Genomic DNA, 22386 nt, shown 5'->3' with positions numbered 1-22386 from the left:
TTTTCAGTATTTCTAAGCCTTAGGTCTGAAAAGACTGACGCTGGAGAATGGCTAAAGTTTTCCAGTTTTAGAATGACTTCATAACAATAAACTTTTAGCTTCTGAATTGATAGAAGAATGAAATTTCTGCAAGAGTGAGTTGAAATATATTATATGAAATAAGGTAATGCTGCATCATGATCATGTTATACACATAGCAGATTTTCTCTTTTCATGGACATAAATACAGCAGAGGAGGATTGCTTAAACATTAAGTCAATGTCTGCTGTTAATATGTTAATTAGATGGTGAATGCAATAGTATAAAATAAGTTAAGGGATAACAAATGATGGCTGATTTTTCATAAACAAGTTGAAGCACTTCAATAAGCTAGGGAAGGAATACTGCCCATTCTGACCTGTAATTGTGTATTATATCTTAAATTCTTAAATGGCTGGAGTATCAAGTGATTTCTGCAGTTCCTTGGACTCTTGTTACATTACTCTTCGTTTGCCTGCCTCTAGTTCCTGCCTTTTTGTTTAATGTATTATGTCACTTATCAGTGTTAACACTGATCCATACTGCGTGCTAATGACGCAGGAAATAACAGCATCACATCACAAGTTGTGTCATATCAGAACATGTTCTAAGTAAACCCTGCAAAAAGTCAAACATTTATGCTCTTACAAATCCAGTAGAACCTTTTTCTTTGGGACAGCGACTGCAGTCAAGTTCTGTGTGTGTGAACAATGCTTAATGATTGTGACTGCTATTGTAAGGTCAGTAGTAATAACAGTTACTACTAATATTATAATACAAGTGCAATTATGAACAGGGAAAAATCCTCAACAAGTAAATATCCATTCTGATCTTCCAAATTATACTCTAGAAATACAAGAATTGCTTAGGAATTAATGGTTATCCCTTTTCAGCAAGGGTGGAGAGAAGTCCTTATTCCTTGAAGCCAGCAACAGAGCTCCCAGCTGGTTTCATTTTATTCCTGTAAAGCAGAAGTAACCAAACTCCTTGACCCATTCTGGCAGGCAGCTGCAAAAGGTCTTCTGAACCAAAGGTTCTTCAGCGGAAAGGATGACCAGAGGGCAGCAATGTTCATGCAGCTGTTAATCTTGTCTTGTTAGTGATGTTTATTAGACTCCCAAGCAAAGTAACCCAATAGTGAATTACAAAGGAAAAAAGTGGTGGTGGCAGGTGGACTGGATAGATCATGAGGAAGTAACCTACTATGTGTAAAAAAAAAAAAACAAACCAACAAAAACTTTGGGACTTTCACTACACTGTGATCGCAGTTTAATGATAATTTCTTCTTTGTCAGGTGGCTTCACTGAACTTAAAGTTCATAAGATGATAGTGACGAGTGTTGTAATGTTGATCTGGCTCTTCAGTGTCCTTTGTGGTGCTTGACTATAATTGTTTTTATGTTCTTTAACTTTTTATGAAAGAAGTATTGAAGTTATCTTATTTTCGTGTAACTTTTCTATTTTTTTGCAGCAATTTGGTAAAATCTTAGATGTCGAAATTATTTTTAATGAGCGAGGCTCAAAGGTAAGCAGTTTAATTCACCCATGGAATTTTCTGATTTGTTTACAATATTTATATGAGTAAAAGGAAACAACTGCACTGCTTTAAGAAATAATGTCTGAAATTCCTTGTTTAGTGAAAACATCTGAGCTGTCATTCAGTTTGAAAATCACTGGACTCATTTGATAACTTTTAAAGGGGGCAATTTCAACTACTCCAAACTGTCATCTGTTTTATGGGAATGTTGATTTCTTCTATCTTTATTCTTCAATGGTAATTATCTTCTTTATTTTATGAGTCCATACTTACAGATATTCGTAGGCAGGTTTGTATTAATACAGGTATTTTTTCCCCTATTGAAATGAAAGCTTATAATGATACCTAGTAACTGTTCTCTTTAGTAATTAGCTGAGAAAATATGTGATTGTTCCAGATTATCTAAGTGCAGATGTTTTCCTCTTTAGTTAAAGCTTCAGTACACCAACCCTTTGAAAACAATCAATTTTAACATTTATTCAATTAAAAGAGTTGTTACTGTATTGCAAACATTTTTTGTCCTGAAAATTACTTTGCCTTAAATGCATACTTCAGTTTATTCAATATTTAAGAAATAAAGCAAGATAGAGTGGCTATGACTACATTAGCATCGTTATCTGGTGCAAAAGTGTAGCCCAGTAAGTTTCACCTATGATATCAGCTGCATTATCAGGGTTTATGTGTGTCATCTGCGTATTTTTTTCCTTTTCCTGCCATGTCAGACACACTAGAGTGTTTATCCACCAATGTTTCGGTCTTCCTGTAACTCTCATATATGATTTATTATTAGCAATGGAATTCTTTTCCTGTTATAGACATACTGTAATCTGTCATTTTTAAGACTCTGATATATCATAAATTCCTCTTAAATCAGATATATTTAAATTCTTTTATTTTTTCCCCTTAATGTGTTTGTATTTATATTCTAAACTTAAAGCCACGACCTTTTTTTCTTTTTTAAGTTTCCTGGTTTATATTTCAAAATTATTCAGACATTCATTAATTAGTACCCTTGTCTGCTAGCCACTTTTTCAGTAAACAACTAAAATGTATGGAATTTGGTGGCTTACAGTCTCCTACTCTGTCTGAAATTTATTATCATTAAATTATGGTGGTTCAATAGTGTTTGCAAAAGCTGTTGATTGTCCAGAACCTGCTGGATAGTAGTATAAATTTCAAAAGACATCCCACACTTGCCATCTTTGACTGGTTCAGTTGAAGATGGAGTGGAACAGAACATACATGTCATGGTGGGAGGGGTGGTTTACACTTTTATTTGTCTATTAAATTTTTCACATATGGGACTTCCAACCACCACGTCTGCATCACACTGCATAAGTACAAAGCTTTGTAAAAGTATCTGGGGGATGGGATGAGGAGATATTTCTGAATTATTTTTTTTTAATAGTGATCTTACAGTAATGCAAACATCCCAGTGCCTTGTGCCAAAAACAAACTTCTAGAAAGGATATCACAAGGAAGAGGTTTTCCTAGGTAGGCTTGTAACATCGCTGCTCAGTTACACAGTCTGTGTTAGAGACTCTAACACCTCTTCTTGTTAATACTTCTGCACCGTCCAGTGCTGTGCTGGTGCATCCAAGCTGGCCATGCAAAGCTACTGAAGGTACCTGAAGCAGTTCTGTGGTGCAACTCATTGCCTCTGTCAGCTGCTTTTCACCTTGCTTAGACTTGTTTTGGGTATAGCTACATAGTATTTTGATTTGCAGATGTACCTTAAATTGTCTCAATTAAATCAGAAGTTAGAAAAAAAACCAGAGGATTAGGAATGCAAGGGGTGTGTGGGGAGGTGTTTTTGGTTTGGCTTTGTTGTTTTTTTTTCTTTCTTTTCTTTTCTTTTCCTTTTTTTTTTTTTTTTTAATCTGATCATTTCATGTCCATTCTGTAGGATTTAAGATGCACCAGATTAAAGTCCCATTCCTGGCAGTGCTTATCTATGTTTTCATAAAATCCCACTGAAACTGAAAGGACTACTAACTGGTCACAAATTGAGTACAGGTAAAAATGTTTGCAGGATCAAAATTCAAATTTATTTCTAGCTGCAGTTTGGCATAGAGGAATTGCTAGAAATTTGTTTTTGCTTGTTTCTGTTTATGTTTATTTTTTCTTATTCCAATAATTAGTATTTTAAAAGATTCTTGCAAAAACAACATAAGTAAGCTAAGAGTTACGAAAAAAGGAATTATGTATTCAAAAAACATAACACTGCAGCACCACCATAAAGCACAAAATAATTTTGCAGAAGGGAGTCTCTCCATAAAAGAAACCCTAAAATAATTCAAGTTTCATACTATAAATTTCTGGGGATTTTGGGACCATATTCATTAGTAAGATAACTTTGCTAGAATTGTGTGCAGCAACACTGATGACTTTTGAAACTCTTCTTTTTATAAGATTTGCAAGAATTTCAGTACTGTTTTGGTGTAGATCTTTCTTACAACCTGTGTTAAATAAATGAGGCTTACTTTTGCCAATTCTTGAAGCTTTTGGTTAAGGTATCATTGAAAACTGCTGGTAACTTCTTACCTATCTTGGAAGGACAGTTTGAAATACAGCTTCCATTGCTGTGCATATTTTAATGCTACTCTGCTGTTTTACCACTGAAGCTCTCCATGGAGATGCAAATGGCTTTTGTGTCGGACACAACTGCAAGTCTGCAAAGATATAGGAACATCAACAAGTATCATTCTTTTACAGTTGTAAATTAATTTGCTATGCAGCAACATACTACATATATAACTTCATAGATTTGTTTGTGTGTATATGTATTAATATATATCTAGTATATTATATATGAGCATATATTTCTTCAATTAAGAAGACCTCCAAAGCATCTCCCAAATTAAACCAGAATCTTTTCATGTGCTATCTTGGCTGTTATTAAATAATCTAAGACATTTTAAAAACAAAAGGTAGAAACTTATATTACCAATTCATAAAATACGTAGTACACTAAGCTAAAGTAGCAGCTGAATCAGCTCCTTATAAAATTAATGTTAATGTGTTTGTGTAGGTATTTGAAAGTGTGATGAATGAATCTATGTTCTGTGATTGAGTTTCTGTGTCAGCTAGGTAAAATTAAAGATTTGCATAAATAATAAGAGCTTAATTTAAATAGTGTTAATTATAAGAAGAAGTACAACACAAGAAATTAAAAAATTACAATGAGTATTCTTTTCAGAATCTTTGAAGTTCCTGTCTTATCTTGGCTTGTGGCTCCACTCTGTATCTCTTTCTAATTTTTTAATATAATTAGGTTTTTATCTTTCCCTTTAGTTGTTTGAAAAAATATTAACTGGTAGTGCTGTAAGCTAAGAAGACTGATTCAAAATTTTGATGAAACAACTCCCACTAAATGATGGCAGTTCTGAGAAGAATTTGTTCAACAAGCAGGAGAGGGGAGAACAAACAGAATTGGGGAAATTTGTGCTATTGTATGAAGCTAGGATCACTGGATTGATTTCAGTGATGCTTTCTGCTGTGAAACTTTCTTCATGGCATCTTAAATTATGAGGGGTTTTTTTGAGAGCTTTTAAAAGATGGGAGGATGCAGTTGAAGAGATAGAAGTTTAAAGTTCAGGATAGGATTAGGTATAAGCAAAGCCTATGCAGGCATCTAAACCACATGAATTAGTACCAAGGAGGGGAATTTACTTTCTCTCAATTCTCCTGGTGCTTTGGGGCAAAAATGCCTGGAATCAGGTGCTTTGAGAATGGCTTCAGCTAGGGGTGGAAGTGCTGCTGGAGCATTGCTGGGCTCAGGTTGAATTCCGGGTGTCATGAAAATGCAAAAAAAAGAACAACAAACATGTTTAAGCTACTTTGAATGGAACATAAACTGCTACTGTATAGAAATGTCACTTTCTATGCTATAAACTGGCATAACTGTGTTGAGTAGGTAAAATAAGCCAAATAAATCATTTAATGGTCCTGATAGTTTCTTAACTTCTTTATCGATCATTGATTAATTAGTTTTGTAGTTAATATCCATTGTTTCTTTCAATTCAGTTTTGACTTTTTTATATTTGATCTCTTCTTTGTATAAAAGGTATATTTTTTTTTTAAATTTTTTTTTCCCCTAGTCACTATGTATATAATAGGTAGAACTGCAGAAAGTAAGGGGATGAATTCTGACCACAAAAGTTAGCGAATGCACTTGTCATGGTTTAGGACTGGGCTGGCCACTAAATCCTGGACAGACACTCTCAGCACTGAAGAATGAGGAGCCATGATCCATGGCTTATTGCCGAGGTACAGAATAGAGGAAAGCTTAAACTTGTAGGTCAAGCTAAAGTAACAATAACCAAAAAGGTTGTCCTAGGACTTCAAATATGTGCAGCAATGCATACAAATAAAGCAGCCATGAATAACTTCCAAATGTTTCTTGTTATAAAATGCCACGTTTGTAGAAGCTTCTTTCTTTGGCTAACTTTGGGAAAGCATGCAAAGGCATTGTAGTGCTAATGTAAGAATTACTTCAAAGGGTTGGTGTATGTTTCTAAAATGTTTTTCGGTATCTGATTTTTTAAAAAATATTTACCATTGTAAACAATGTTTAATATAATTTAGCCAAATAAAAAGAATTTTAGTAGGACTGGAAATGTTTGGTTAGCCTACTATTATAAAGCATAGCATTTGTCATAAGCAGAACTTCATATTTGCCAAGTATTCTCCTGTCCCACTAACACAGGATTATGGAGTTTTACCAGTTGCATGTTCTTTATGTGGAAAGTAATATACATATATAGTAAATAACCAGTTAAACTTATTCAAAACATTTGCATTTTTATTCCTTTATCAGAGTTTCTTTTCCTATTCACATCATGTGATTTTATTTGATCTGTTAATACAAGAAAGTTTATACTTTGTTCAAAAAGTACTTTTGTTTTGTTGGTGGTTTTCTTTTCTTTTTTTCTTTTATAAAAAAATAAGTAAAGGCTGTATAGTTTGACAACAGTTTAAGTTACCCTAGTGTTGCATGGGAACAATGTTTCTTATGATCACAACAGCATGATTAAGTAGGCAATGTTTTAGAGTATATTGACATTCAGTGTTGAATTTTGTGCACCTGTTTTTTATTTCGTTGAGGTATCTGCATGTCATTAAAACGTGGTTCATTTTCTTTTCTCATTAGTTCATTTTTTTTCTATGTGAAGACACTAATTTATTTTAATTTCATTTTCTTATTGTTAGATTTATTTTCCTCTGTAGTGACATGTAGAAAGGTATTTTTGGTATCATTCTTTGAATTTCTCAGAGGGTATTATCTAACTGATAACAGAAAAAATTTGTTCACATTTGTCGCTTATTTATTGCACATCTCAATACAATTATAATTTTTCTAATTTGCATGTTACAGAAATGAAGCAAGGACAAGAAAATATTAAATTAAAGAGAGAGAACATAAGCAAACAAGTGGTCATTGACTGAAATAATAATGTGCATGTTGTTTTCCCCCCTTCTCCCTCCTGCATGCAGGGATTTGGTTTCGTAACTTTCGAAAATAGTGCTGATGCGGACAGGGCGAGGGAGAAATTACACGGCACCGTGGTAGAGGGCCGTAAAATCGAGGTGCATGTTCAAAATATTTTCCTTTTCATCTTTTTTATAAATGTCTGCTTCACTCTCATTTGTTGTTTCAGATGCATCATTGGTGTCTTCTGTGTGCTCCCCTTTCCCCTTCCCATTGTTTATATATATATTTATATATAAAGTGAGAGAATCTGGCCTTACTTGGGTTTTTTATTATTATTTCTTTTGTAATTACTATTATTATTATTATTATTGCTGAAAGGTGGATGACAGAATTGAAAAAAAAAATGAAAGCTTTAGTATTTTGAAGTTATTATTTTGGATGTTTTGTAAATCAATGGGTGCAGTAGATTCCAAAAACCAGCCAACAAAAAAATTAAAAAAATAATAAACAATTGAGAACAACAAAAAAAAAGTGTGACAGACAAAACAAAAACAAACAAAAGGTTGGTTTTTTTTGTTTTGGTTTGGTTTTTGTTTTTCTTTTTTTTTGCTGCAGGGTTGATGTGGGATTCACAGTGGCTTTTAAAAAATTCAGATTGGAAAAGAAACATCCAAAAGATGTACAGGAAAAAGAAACAAAGCCAGACAAGAGATCGACCAATTCTAACATATCATTTTTAATGAAACCATCAGGCTACTTTGGCTGGATGGCCTGAGCCATTCCTATGTATTAAGAAACCAACAGAAATGCGTTTCAGTACCACTGGATCCCCTTCAATACTGCCTCAGTCATATTTGTTAGAATAAAAAAAAATACCAATTGAAAATGCTGTCGTCTTTTGAGTAAGATGTTGCATATTTTGCCTTTTCATTTTCCCCCTTCGACGGTAGCGCTTAGGGCCCTCACCAAACTCTCAGTAACCATGGTAACTGTATACATACCCATGCTGGCGATGGTGCTGAATGGTAAGTGGAGAAGTCCATCTGCCGTTTCACGTATTTAGCGCTGATATACCACGTGAATTTTTTTGACTTGTTGTATTAAGTTTTCTTGATGCTACATTTTTTTCTATATTGGTACGCCTGTAATTGAGTGTACGTTTTAAGCAAGCCTGGGAGGCACTGATTGGATTGAGGATATGACTTCGTGCACATCTTACTCAGATTGTTAACTCCATATTGTGTTAAATAATGCACCCTCTTTTTATCCTTTTGTTAGCTGTGATTTTAAAGCTTGAATGATTTTGTTAATTCTTGCAATGAAAAAGGCTCTTGTTCCAAGTGTTGAATGCTAGATGTTGCTTTTCCAATGGTACTTCTCTTCTAAAGGGTTATGTTGCACACTGCTAAAATTCGTTTGTCCCTTTTTTTGACATTTTCTTTGTTTCCTTGTACCTTTTCCCTTCTACTCCACTGCATGTTCCTTCATATAATCTTTTTTTCTCCTGTTTGGAGTATTTATTGTATCAGTGTTATCATGGAATACAAGCATGCTCTTAAGTCTTAAATTATGCAGTACCTTTTAATTTGCTTTTAATGTCTTTTTAAAGTTTAAATGATATGATGTTGCTTTATTGAAATGATTTGTAAGTTAAAATGGTTATGAAAGTAAATGTAATTATAAATAGTATGATTTTGTTATGCACCCGTTGCCTTCTAAAAATTAAATTGCATTTTATTTTTACATGACTAATAGCAGTAATAATGCATGCATTTAATAGTAACATGGACCCTCCCTGTAACCCTTTCTAATCCAGTGTTCTATGTGCTTAGGTAAATAATGCAACAGCACGTGTAATGACAAATAAAAAGACCGTCAACCCTTACACGAATGGTAAGTGCATGAGATCTCAGTGCTTTGTTTTAATGTCAATGCATGTGAAACATCGCTCTCCTGATGAATGGGTGGACTCCTCTTCTGATGCAGTGTCAGAATCTGCATCTCCTGCATCTCCTTGGGCTCAGGCTTTATCCAGTAAACTAAACCATTATATGACTGGGCATAAATTCCATCTGTATATTGTTCAGCTAAATCACAGCTGTGTGGGAATAGCATGCGTCATTTTGCCTGGTTGGAATCCGAGTGTTGAACCACAGTGGCTTTTCATAGGAAAATATCCCTGATAGGAGAGTTTTATTCTCTTCTAGCTTTGTGCAGTATTAACATTGTTATGAATGAACTAATCAGAGGATTCAGTTTTGCTTGAATGATGGAGATAGAGGGGCCAGTAAGAAGACGGTCTCTATCAGGCATCAGATACATTTTAATACCAAGACAGGCATCTAATCAGAGATGATTTTGTCTTTCTTCCACAACTTGTTAGAAGTAAAGGGCAAACCATAACTGAGTGCTGCTTCCAGTGTTTTCCCCCTTGGAAAAATCTAAATTCCAAGCTATCTAAAAAAATCATTCTAATACCGACCTAAGTTGGTATAAAGTTGTACATCTATGATAGAAAAATAATCCTAGATGTTTGAGGGGTTTGGAATCAATACATTTTAAAATGTTTTCTTTGTCAGTGTTTGATTATATGCTTGAGTTGTTTGCATTTGCTAGGTCAGAAAATTCTATCAAGTTCCTAACTAAACAATGATACATAAATTGAAGTTAATTGCAATTACATTTTACAGTTTTACTAGATTTTGTAGTTATAATTATCTGCTTTTCAATTTAATTTAATTTTTCCCATCCAGTAGAAAGCAGATGAAATCTGCACGTACATCAGTAAAGGTTTCCACAGGTATATTAGACTCTTTTCCATTTTGAAGTATAATGGATCTTATTTTCTGTATCTGAGGTCTCATTAGTGAGGTTTTACTAAAATTCGAGGCAAACAGTGGCTTCATTTTTTAATGAAAGAAAGAGTTATAATTTTTTCCTACAAGAGCAAAATTAAAATATAGTGCTGGTTTTCATTTTGGCGTGTGATAATTTAGCTAGTTAAAGTTATCTGGACAAGAGAGGTCTGAAATTCCTCATGCTTTGTCAGAAAGTCTCTCCCTCATTTTGTATGTAATTGTGGAACTTGGCAAAGGATGCAGATGAGAAAAATCTCCTTCACTTTTACTGACTTCATCACGGTGAATCCAGCAAAAGAGACACAAAGCTCAACTGGATCATATAACAAGATATTGTTACAATGAGGAACTAAATTAGCTATATGTATATGATACTGTGAACTCTGTCTGCTATATTGTAATGACAAAAGGATGAAAGTAGTTTTGTTATAAATTATGTATATTTAGTATTTATGTTTTCCTAAGGCTACAAAACTCTTAATGAGCGAATAACATCCAGTACTGAAGGGAGGGAATGCTGGAAATACAGATGTGAGTTTTTTAGGGGTCTGGTTTTCAAGGCAGTTCACTTCTGTGTCTTGCACTGCAGGATTACTGAGGTCCCACATTATAATTTTTTAGTATCCAAAACCAGAGTGATGAAAATCTCCTGTTAAGTGTTTCCTTTTTGAAGTGTTTTGTCTGTCATTTTGCATCCTTTTCCATCTGGACGAGATCTTGCTGAAAGTATGAAACATCCTGTTCAGTGCATAAAAATTAACAGCTATGTTTCTGAATCCATACATCCAAAGTGTTGCAAGTAGGATGTTCGTTTGCACACCTTTTGATGGGTTTGTTTGAAGACAAATTCTGGTTGTAGTCCATATGTTTTTATAATTTTTTTTAGTGTCTGAGGTCCCCTAAAGTGAACACACAAGGAGAATCTTGTTCTTGCATAATCATTAGGAGTGATGAGGGATGTAGCGTAGATGTGCAAGGTGCTTCTTTTTGGTTAATCAGTGCTTGCATTATCAGTCATCCTGACATTGTATGATTTTATGTCTTGATCATTTTGTCAGGAATTTACCAGTGCTATAGCTGATTATTAAAGATTATTGTTGTCTGAAGTAAAGCCCTCATCTTCTAAATAAAACATAAGGATATTTTTCTGGGCTCTTCTATGAGTATATTAACATTTCCAAGAAGCTTCTGACACAGATAGCCAGAAACTTTCTGATTGCGCATGCCTATCTCTTCAGAACCACTTTTTTAATGTGTGGCTGTATCTTTCAAGAAGTATGTGGTGACTGAAATGTTATTGGCAGGTATTCAAAACGTATTTAGGGCACATGTTGTATTATATGAAAACATCAGGCACTTGTATTTATTGTAATTTAAAATAAGATACACTCTGTTTTGTCTTTCATGCCTGAATACTGCTGGTTGTTTGACAACAGGGCTCATGTAAATATGATTGCTAAAGTCAGTAGATTTTAAAACACAAAAACCTAGACATTTTTTAAAATATATGCAACTTCTTTCAAATAAGTGGTTTGCTTTTGTGTCCTAGATGGTTTCTGAAGTAAGTATGCTTTCCAGTGACTTTTGATGATTCCTGAAATGAGCAGTTAATAACTGCTCAGTTGCTAGGAGATCTTTTTTGGGGCAAGTTTATTATCAGACAGGATTGTTTTGATGGCTCACCTCATGTGCTTTGGAAATAGAACTGCCTTTTCTTTGCAAATAATTTCAGTGTCAGGAGTCCTACTTGTGGGTAAAAATATTTCAGAGATATTTTTAGATGCTCCAACCTATCCCGTTCACAGTTACACTTTCTTTGGATGCCCATATTGCAGTGCAGGATGCTCATCCAAATGGCGTAGGGACTAGAAAATTATGTACAAGTAGATTCAGAGAACCACGGCAACGAATGAGGAACATGAAACAGAAGGATAAACATGTTTTAAAGTTTATACTTTTGGTGCCTTGAATTTGACCCTTCTGTTGGTCTAAACTTTGGTTCAAATTCCCAGCCAGCGACTGTTACCACAGTTCAACGCCTCCCCTTTCCTCCCCCTGTTTGCAGGCAGGAGGAGAGCACAGCATGTTGCAGTGCTGCTTTCCCACCAAAATGCCTGGCCCCTAAAGTGCAGTTGTCCTCTTGCCTTGCTGTGCCTTGCTTCCTGCCAAAGCATGTTGCATTGTGCAGTATAATTATTTCCTTCCTTTAGCACTCTTAACCTGTATTTTTTAGATACCTCAACAGAGCAGGTTTTTGGGCAGGCAGAGGGGTTGCTTGTTTCCTTGTTTGGTTTTTGTTTTGAGCTTTTATAGTTTCAACTTGAGGAGGAGTAAGAGAAATGCACAGAATGACACCCACTGTGGAGAATTTGCCTCCTCCAGCGGATGAAGTAGAGTTACTTGGCAGCTGCTTGCTCAGATACATCCACTCCCATCACACTTGATTAACCCACACAGCTATGGGCCAGCGCATTGCTAGCTGACAAGATAAAGTTAAGTTTAATTACTGTTATTTTCATGATGAATGAAGGATTTCCTGTATAAGCTTCAAAAAGTTAGATGAGACAGCCATCGCTGTGAGAGAGGTAAGGAACTGAAGGACAAGAGTGGCTTTCAGCTGTGAAGAGTAATCTGTGTCTTCTAAGATTTTTTTCTTTCTCTCAGACAAATTGTGGCACTGTTAGTGTAACTTAGGAGCTGAGAGGTGTCTGTCAGCTTCTTTGACAGCAAAAGCTGACAGATCTGAAATTCAGTCCAGTCTTTCATTTTGGATGGCATTGTTCAGTGATCTTTTGAGGAAGTAATGAATTTGAAATACAAAATATTCCCTAAGCTATAAAAAAAATTAGATTTTTTTTCTGAAAGTCTCAAAATTTGAATGATTTTCTATTGCACAAAATTTGGCTAAGAGTATTTGTTAAACCATGATATTCCTAAATATAATCCTATAGTATGCAAGACTGAGGGGTCAGCTGAAAATCATCTGATATTTTTAAGAGGAAAGTGGTTTTAACCCTTCTTAGTTGGCCATTTTCCAGCTTCCATAACAACTGCAATTGCTTCTGCAGCACAAATTGCATGCAATGCTGCTCTTTACTATGTTTGAACTTATTAATAAGTTGCATTTCAGGAACACTTCTTGCCTCTGTTCCTGAAGAGTTACTCTAAATAGTTACTGTGCATCAGATAGAGATAAAAGTATTTTTAAATGGTAGGAGCAGTTTTCGTCTGTGTTATTATTGAAATTTTGTATTATACTTTTCCAGTATTATAATGCATTATGATTTTATAGTCTTCTAGTGTGCTTTTTGCATTATATGATATGGCCAAGGCAGAAATAAGCTTCAATACAAGTTTGCATTTACATTTTTCTAATCTTGGTTTTTCTGTTTGAAAAGCCGTATTGTCCCTGTCCTTATTGTATTTTGTTTCCAGCAGCGTAGTTATAGGATCTATTTAGAGTAACATAGTTCTTGAGTTTAAAATAACTGCTTTTCCTCAGTTTCTTTTCTTTATTCCCACTTACAAATGGTGCTTCCCACTCCTCTGATTCAAAGGCACTTTTGGAAAACCCCTAATTTTTCAGTCCCAGTTGTTCAACTTATTGTTCAAACACTTAAGAAAGCACAAAAAATTGTATGAGTGGGTGGATATGCTGTGGAATTTGGACTTAACTGGGGGTGGATCCACCTGTGGCTGAGGAGACTCTCTGATAATCGGCACACAGTTTACCACAGATGAGAGCACTGATGTGTTTGCCAGAGTTTTCTCTTGTTTTCCCCTTCAGTTCCTTCAGCGTTGTTGTCTTTGGCATCACATATGGCTTTGAACACAGGCCCCACTTCTGCAGCGAGCCTGTGCACTCCAGGCTTACCTGGAAATGCTGAATTGGGTGTAAGGACACGACGGCAAATATTTGGAATTTGATCAGAACACATGATGCAGAATATCTCTGGGTTCTGTGCTTCGGTTTTATGCAAGCTGTGGGAGGACGGTGATCATTTAAGACAAAAGCGGTGGCTGGGTGCTACCGGGGTGGGTTAGGTTGGGTATTAGGAAACATTTCTTCACTGACAGGGTTGTCAAGCATTTGAACAGGCTGCCCATGGAAGTGTCCATGCCTGGAGGTGTTTAAAAGACAGGTAGATAAGGTGCTTAGGGACATGGTTTAGTGGTGGACAGGTTATGGTTGGACTCGATGATCTTAAAGGTCTTTTCCAATCAAATAGTAAATTATAGAATTTACGCCAGTATTACATGTCCAGAGAATGACTTGTTTCATGACTTATTTCCATACCTCAGAGTGAGAAAGTTCTGATATTAAAGGTCAGTAATCTAAGATGCCTATAAAACTTACATTAATATCATCATCATTTTTGAAGCCATGTTATCTGTATACCTCTTTACAAAAATAAAATTAAAAAATCATTAGTATTGTTATCACTAATTGCAATATTAACTCAGTTATGTTTTTATGTTTGCTGCAGGCTGGAAGTTAAATCCAGTTGTTGGTGCAGTTTATAGTCCAGAATTCTATGCAGGTAAGGATTACACTATAGTTGTCCATGCCATATTTTATTTTAATATTCTTTAAAACATGCAAAAGTAGAGAATATACATTTGGTTTGAGGTTTGATTTCTTTGTTTGATTCATGTTATCTGCAATTCATTTACAGATTTGTGATGCACGTTTTTAAGTTACCTGCGCATGCTAAAGTTTATGTAGAAGATATATTAATACCTTTTTATTGGAAAGTAGATAGTATAGCGTGACATGTACTGCAACATCCCAGTCTTAGATGAGATTTTATGTCTATTTTATTTTATTTATAATTTATTTTATATTTCAGTACAGTCAATTTCCTTCATGAATTATGTAAGCCTAGTGAGCAAGAACAACAAAAATGCATATACATGGACATAGACATACATACTTATAGAACATCTGTGTTTATAATTTTTTCTTTAAATTTTATATTTAGTAATTAAATTTCTTAAAGTTTCTATATTTCTAATCTATATTATCTCTCAAGTCTTCACTGAGATCGAATTCTGATCCTGGTTACAACTCTGAGTTAATGAGATACAGTCTTTTTCTGCTTGAACTTAGTTATGGCTGCCAACAGTTTATAAATGTGCTTTAGCAACAGTCCTGAGGACAAACATGGTTGTACCTGAAAATCCATTTCAGAGGAATTTGAATCCCATCCATAAATATAATCACTACCGAGTTCAAAAAAGCTATTTTTTGAAAGCTAATAATTTACATCTAAGACAAAAATAACCACTGTGACTCCAAATGTTTCTAATAGGTAATAAAGTTGCCTTCCTTTCTCATATTCACAGTCCTATATGAGTCTTCCATGACTTTCATGGGAAACACTTGGAATTTTTCAGTTTTCCATTTGGATCTGTTTTTCAGTTGTGTCTGTGTATACTGGAAGTGGTAAATTCCCCTACATTGGTCAGTTGTAAGAGTCAGCTTGACGAGGTGCTGACTCATCTCATTTAAATGATACTTTTACCTTGAAAGGTTGGACTGGATGGTCCTTGTGATCCCTTCGAACCTGGTATTCTATGAAATATCTAATAATGTTATTTTAAAAACAAACAAGCAAACAAAAACCAACCCCCAAAATATTTGTCCATTTTCTCACAGTTAGGTAATTGAAAATAAAGAGGTAATTGTAAAATGCATCCTTTACAGCAAGTAAAGAACAGACACTAGGGAAGTGTTTTTCACAGATAGTGGTTAACCATGGGAGATTGCCTGCAGAATCTGAGGACTCTCCATTCAGGAAGATATTCAAGCTTCTACCAGACAAAGCTGAAAAACTTCCATTAGTTAAGGGACTTCAAGAGATAAAAATTCTTAAATAGAACTACTGTTACAAATGGATATTTATTTTTTTAAAGCTGCCTTTAATGCATCCAGTGCCATCTACTAAGATAGATAAAAATGCTCCAATTAGGGTATTGTGTAATAAAAGTGGCACAGTATAATAGAAATACTAACTTGACATTCATGGAATTGCAATATTTAGTGTGGGCAGAATTTATTTCCTTCCTTGATGTATGCCTACATTGAAAACAGGAATTTAACATCGATCTCGTTTGAGTAGTTAGTGAACCAACTCTGAACCTGCATAAATTAGAAAGTCAGAGTTATTAGTCATTTTATATAAATGACTTTGTGTTAATGACAAATATAATATTATTCCCATAGTACAGTAATCAGTTTTCTAATACGTATGCAGAATTAACAATCTGACTTATAATTGTCTCATGAAGTAGGGCATGAAGAGTTCACATAGTTTGTAAATTAAAATCAATATTTTCAATCTCTCCTGAAGGTAATTTTCCTAATTTACTGGACTTTTCCCTAACATTTATTTTGTCTTTTAATTATAAAATGGCAGGTTATTGATTTTTTTGGTATAACCTCCTAAAGTCCCAAGTGCATTTTTATTGCCAACATGAGGGAGGTGTTTGCCCTTCTTAATGAGAATCTTTAATTACCATTAGAAGAGTATTAATTTAATTTCATGAATTATGGTATGCACTCCACCACATCTACGTAGAAAGTTCTATCAAGACACTTCACGTATTTCAGATTTTTTTTTTCTATTTACATATGCAGGCAGTTTTGTTTTTTCTTTTAAATGCATATCAAATACATATTTTCTGTATTGACTAAAAGATAATATTTTCTCAGAGATTTTAATATTCTTTTAAGCAATTTAGTTTACAAAAGTAGAGCTCTGTGCAGATGTCTTAAAGTCTTTGGAAAATAAAACAGTAAAAGAGCAAAGCAATTCTTGCATGCTGTAATGGAATACTGTGACATATCTTTGCTTTTGTGTCCCTCCCACCACCTTGCTTGGAGACAAAGCAATTGTACTTTTGAAGTTTATAAAATTAGAAATGTGATTTTTTTTTAAAGGCAGTCCAAGTTCTATTTGTTTGGTTTAATTATTGTCTACACTACCGTCATGGTAAAATTCTACCAACTCTTTCATAGTAAGTGCAAGAAGTTCCCTTAACTCTTAATAAATGATGAAATATTTGGCCATTTCTGAAATAAAGATGATACATTTGCAGAGAAACTGTTGATTTAAAGGACCTTTAATCTTCATAAATAAGTAAAAAACCAGAAGGTTATACAAAGCTGTCAGGATGGCACTGATGAATGGCAAATTCACCCATTTCTCAATTGCCAGTGAAGACACATGCCGCAAGGCTTAACCGTATTGTGCATCATATCTGCCAACTCATTGCTGTGATTAAATATTCCATCAGCGTGGGCTATAACGCGGTAAAGCTTAACAAGATTCATAAGATGCACCACTTGAATACACATAACCCACTTCCTTGGATAGAGAGCACCCCGCATGCAAAAGAAAATTAGAATTGAGTTAAATTACTCCATAAGACAAGATCAATAGAGAAAGGAAAAGATCCCCTAATGCAATGCAAATCTAAGATATAGTTATGTCCTGACAACTTGAAGCAGACAATTAAAGTCAAATAGGGAGGAACGCAATGTAAATCAACCCTAAAACCTTGAAGATAACGGTAAACAATAGGACCGGTAACATGATTGTTATAGCTCTGCTTTTCTTCTGAGTGTACACTTCCGTAAAAGAAAACCTTTACTGAGGAAACACATGACAGCTGAAAATTGGGACTGTAAGATACATAGCACTTGTACAACAAACACCACGTAAGTAAAGTATTACCTCGGGACTGGAAAATACTATGTATTTACAAAACACTATAGATTTTTCTTCTCAAGTAGGCCTTCTAAGACTGTTTTTCTGACTTTGAAATGCTCATGTTGTAGTAAATTGGAATGCTCCAGAAATCTGGTTATTTAGGTCATGTGGTGGCATTGATATGGATTTCCAGTGACACACTCAGAAAGTGCGATTTGAAGACTGCTGTGGTTGTAATCCCGAGGCCTAGCAAGTGTCCCAAACTACTGCCAACTGCAGCTGTGCTGGAGAGCCGGCTGACTGGCGTACCTCCTGCCCTTCCCACAGGGCTGCTGGAAAATCCTAAAATGACGTTTCATAGAAAACAGAAGTACAGTGATTTTTTTCATTTATCCTTTTCAGCATTTAACAGAATTCCATTTTTCCATGTATCATAATTGAGAGGTAATTTTTTAAAACTTGCCTTATGTCCACATAGTCTCCTAGTAAATAAAAGGATACTATTTAAGGTGCTCTTCATGCTTATGAGAAAAAAATGCTTAATGAAATTATCACTTCCATTTCAGCTTATCTTTTCCAGTAAACCATTTATTAAGTTCTTAAGTAGGTCGTAATGAGGAAAATTGTAAGAAGCACTGTGTGATTCATCTCACAAAGTCTGTGAGACTTGTAACCTGGGAAAAATTTTTCATTTATTTGTACATCCAGCCAATTTAAAATTCATCCCATAGTGATCCATAATTTTGCTATGTTAAGCTAGAGTCTGTTATCCTCCCCCATACGTTAATCTATCACTGGCAAAAACAGATTTGCGGTTTGGTTTCTTTACTAGGAGTAATCTGGTACTTTCTTGCTGTTATTGTGAGTTATTTAATCTTTTGTTTTCATGGTTTGTTATATATAATTTTTAGCTGCTTGTTTATTTTTATGTAGTGTTGATTTTTTCTGTAATACCTAGCCTTCCTTTTAGCCTCGGGCAGTCTGAAAGGAAAGTTCCATGTTGCTCCATTCTGTTATTGCAGGTCTTTCTCTTTTTTCACTTTTGGTTTTTGGAATGATGAATTTTTGTGCAATCTCTTGCACTGTCCTTAATGGAATGTAGAATATTGTTGCACCTGTATTACTACAACATATCAGTCCTTTAAAGCAGGTAGCTTGAGACACAGTGAGGCCATTTTAAAGGTCTTTGCCCTTGTAAGTGGTGGAAAATATATTTTACAACGCACATCTGTTGGAGAGGCATCTTTTTGACAGTTTCAGTAAGCAAGATGGGGGAAGACATGTTACAGAATCTGTATGGAAGCTTCAGTGAATCTTCTTTCAGAGAACAGCTGAATTCAATGACTCCCATGAGAAAATGTTCCTATCTGGTCATAAACAACAAACAATATTTTAAAAAAATTAAAATTTCAGTTGACAGTGGAAAGAGAAGGGACTGAAGACTAGCAAAGAAGAAGCATTAGAGCAAGTCATGGAGCACAGCTCACTGACAAGTAATAGAGATCCCATTGTCCTTTCGCTTAAGCGACTAATTACATATTATTTTTCCTGAATAGCTATGAAGTGTTAGAACTTTTTGAGAAGCTTGTTTCTAGAGTCATTCTATGTAGCTGAGTAGTTGTATTCACCTCATAAATAGTCTTATTCCAGTCAGGACTATTGTAGGCACTCAGTTTCTTGGGAAGTTTGTAGTTATCTTTCCTAGGTGGCTTGAAAACTTTTCCCCATCCGTTAAAAAGAAAAAGGAAGAGCTTGTGCTTTTAACTATTTTATATGCCCTCAGAAGACAAAGGAGTTTTAGATGCCTGGGGCTTTTTAGTGTGCTGTGGATTAGGAAACTAGCAATATCCTCCAAGAAGCAGATTTTGTAACAAACTTCCTTTCACAAGTTTGTTTAAAAGTTGGGAGTATAATGTTATATCTAATTAAGAAGCTAAGAAATACCATAGCACTATAAACATGCACTTAAATAAGAGGAATCCAGGGTAAGAGAGGATTCCTGTATATTTGCTAACACTAATTCTCTTTGTTCATGTCTTAACGCATCTATTTCTGGAGCATAAGAGCACCTGGGATTCATTTCATCTTTCTAGTGTTTCTCTTTGAATTTAAATGACTCTTGCATAAGCTCAGCAAATACCCTAGAAGCACTTCTCACTGAAGGTGTCTGTAGTTTGTGAAGCTGAATTATATGCTTGCACAGCAATTCTAATCCTAGGGTAAAAGTTCACTGTACAATATCTGTAAAGGATAATTTTGATGAGAATTGGCTGTCACTATATAGATTAATTCACTTTATAATTTGATTACATACACTTAGATTTTAACTTAGCCATTGACTAAGTAGATTTTCCTATATAAACTTATTCTCAACGTTGTTAGCAAAACCGTTTAAGTAATTTTCTAACTGCAGAAAACAAGATAATTATTGTTTAATATTCCATCTGTTACATATAGATGGCCCTTTTCAAAGCATAAAGCAAAGCTGTAACTGTTGTTTCAAAAGTCATAATGTTAAAGTACCATCATACAAATGATGATGTCTTAGATTAACACCACTGATGACAGCTAATGCATTTCGAAAACTTCTGTGGAGATGTTACAAGACATTATAGTGGAAATACTGGTTTATGAAAGATTAATAAAGCCTGTAGAAAAATGGACTTCAGCATCTGTAGTTGCTATTTACTAAAAAAAACCTCCCAGAATTAATTATGCCTTATGCTACGTTAAAATGAGATTTCCATTAAAATGTATACCATCATGGAAACTAAACAAGGATTATTCAGAGAATAATGCAAATGACTGTTATTTTTTGAAAGATTAATTTAGTTAATTGGTTATACATTTAAATCTGGAGCAAGGTTAATGGACCTATATTTATCATTGTATTGAAGTCTGTACATTTTAAAAAGAAAACCATAGATACTGTCAGTATTACCCTTTTAAAGATGTAAATTTAATAACACAGTATACACTTAGGCTCTGATACTGTTCCTATGTGATCTCTAAAGGAAAATCCATACAGTTGATTATTTCATGGTAAATCTTGAACTGGAGATAGAGCCTTATATCAGAAGATAGAGAGCGGTTAAGAAGCGAGTTCCTGCTTCTTCACTGTAAAAGTTTGAGAATTTTGACTGCAGTCTGGTATAGAAGAATTATTTTATACTGGATTATGATGAATTTGTGCACAATAAAATCTGGAAAAACCAGGAACTGCTTACTTTTTTGAAGTTGGAGTTCTTTCTAAACAGAGGAAAGGAGGTGTTTTAGGAGGGGGTGGTGTTTGAATCTGTTTGCTTGTTGGTGCAGTCTTGCTGAGACATCTTGAGTTTTCTGCAAATCAGCCCAAGTTAATTATATACTGATGAGATGTCTGACTTGAACTAGCCTTAGTTAGGTGACTACACAGCAAAACCACAAAGACTAAGTCCCACAACAATGGATTTAGAATCATTAAGTGTAAGTTAGTGCTGAATCCCCACTGAGGTTCAGTATCAGCAGCCTTATACAGTTCTCCAGTGATGGGTCAGATCTCTGATGCTGGAGATTTCTCTAGAAATCATATCAGTGGTTTTGTATGTAGACAAAGAATATTCTGAGATGACAAAACAGTGGCAGCAAGTTGATAGGGCTGTCATTGGTGCATTGCACAGAGTTGAGGCAGGGAGGCAAGATGAAGAATTGTTGTATTAGCTGTTCTGGGATAGAAAAAATGTGTTGAAATGAAGTAATACATAGAAGAACAGGGAGAAGTCTATTTGCATAGGTATTTTAAGGAAAAGTAGTGCCAATGAATGACAAAAGTTCTCTAACCTTTGCTCCTCCTTTATGCCTTGCATGTTTCTGACAGAGGAGTAAGATGCCTTTCTTTGTTCTGAGATCCTAACTCAGAAACCTGCTTTTCTGTTTGAGCTCCTAGGCAATAGATTTCCTCAGTGGTAGTTATGCTGGGTATTGTTTTTGAAAATATCTTGATTTTCGGTAGCTTTGCTCCTCTTATGATGCCTCTGCTCAAAGACAAAGCAATGTGTATGGGGTAGGCTTGGAATTCTACTTTAACACACGTTCTGTGAGTCAGTGAATGAATACAGGACCATATGTAATAATAATTAAACATGTGAATGCGATTGCAAGTTACTTGATTTAATGCCTTATTCTAGCACAGAATACCATGTGTGTTAAAAGTATGTTATATATAGCTCATGGGAGAAAAATCCACTGACCATTATTAAGTACACAGGAAACTACTCTGGTCTTAGGAAGTCCTTGAGCTGCAAATGGTTGGAAAACAGGATAATACCTGTGAGACGAGTATTATACTTGCTGTCTTCTTGTACTTTACCTTAGGCACATACTTCTGATGTTTTTAAATTTTTTTTTTTTAAATTATATCCAGCATGTCAAAATACCACCCAAATTTCAGCACAATGGTTGAGACTATAGGGGCACTGTGAAGGTCACATTCTTGCATTACAGACAATGGCCACCAAGTTAAAGTATTCAGATTACATGTTGACATTTAGTTTTGTAGTCAAATGATCTGTTTAGCTGAGTAGCCAACTAGTCGAGTAGTCCCCCTTATTTCAGATACATACCTTTGTTTAGTTTAAGGCTGGTTTTGTTTGAAGGAGCATTCTTCTGTAGTCCTTCGTTTTTCCCCAGTGAGCTGGTACAATATATTTGAGCAGCCCTCACAGATCTAGCATAATCATTGTGGAATGCAGTGGAGGTCATACTCTAACCTGGACATTTCGTACCCATTAAATAAGATTTTTTGGATGCTGGGACAGACACTTCTTAACAAAATCATAGAAATGTG

At 34.8% G+C, this 22386-nt stretch overlaps 1 protein-coding gene across 1 annotated transcript in view; it reads left to right on the top strand.

The window, feature by feature from the left end:
• Nucleotides 1–22386, top strand: part of RBFOX1 (RNA binding protein, fox-1 homolog (C. elegans) 1) — a 226197-nt gene that overhangs the window by 158143 nt on the left and 45668 nt on the right. The window contains 4 exon segments of the mRNA XM_010187938.1: nt 1489–1542; nt 7051–7143; nt 8821–8881; nt 14334–14387. Coding sequence (XP_010186240.1) covers nt 1489–1542; nt 7051–7143; nt 8821–8881; nt 14334–14387 — 262 coding nt within the window.

This window comes from Mesitornis unicolor, unplaced genomic scaffold (genome assembly GCF_000695765.1).
Source record: "Mesitornis unicolor isolate BGI_N332 unplaced genomic scaffold, ASM69576v1 scaffold20917, whole genome shotgun sequence".
Lineage (NCBI taxonomy): Eukaryota > Metazoa > Chordata > Aves > Mesitornithiformes > Mesitornithidae > Mesitornis > Mesitornis unicolor.
Note: the sequence above shows the minus strand (reverse complement) of the source record. Positions and strands in the feature narration are given on the sequence as shown.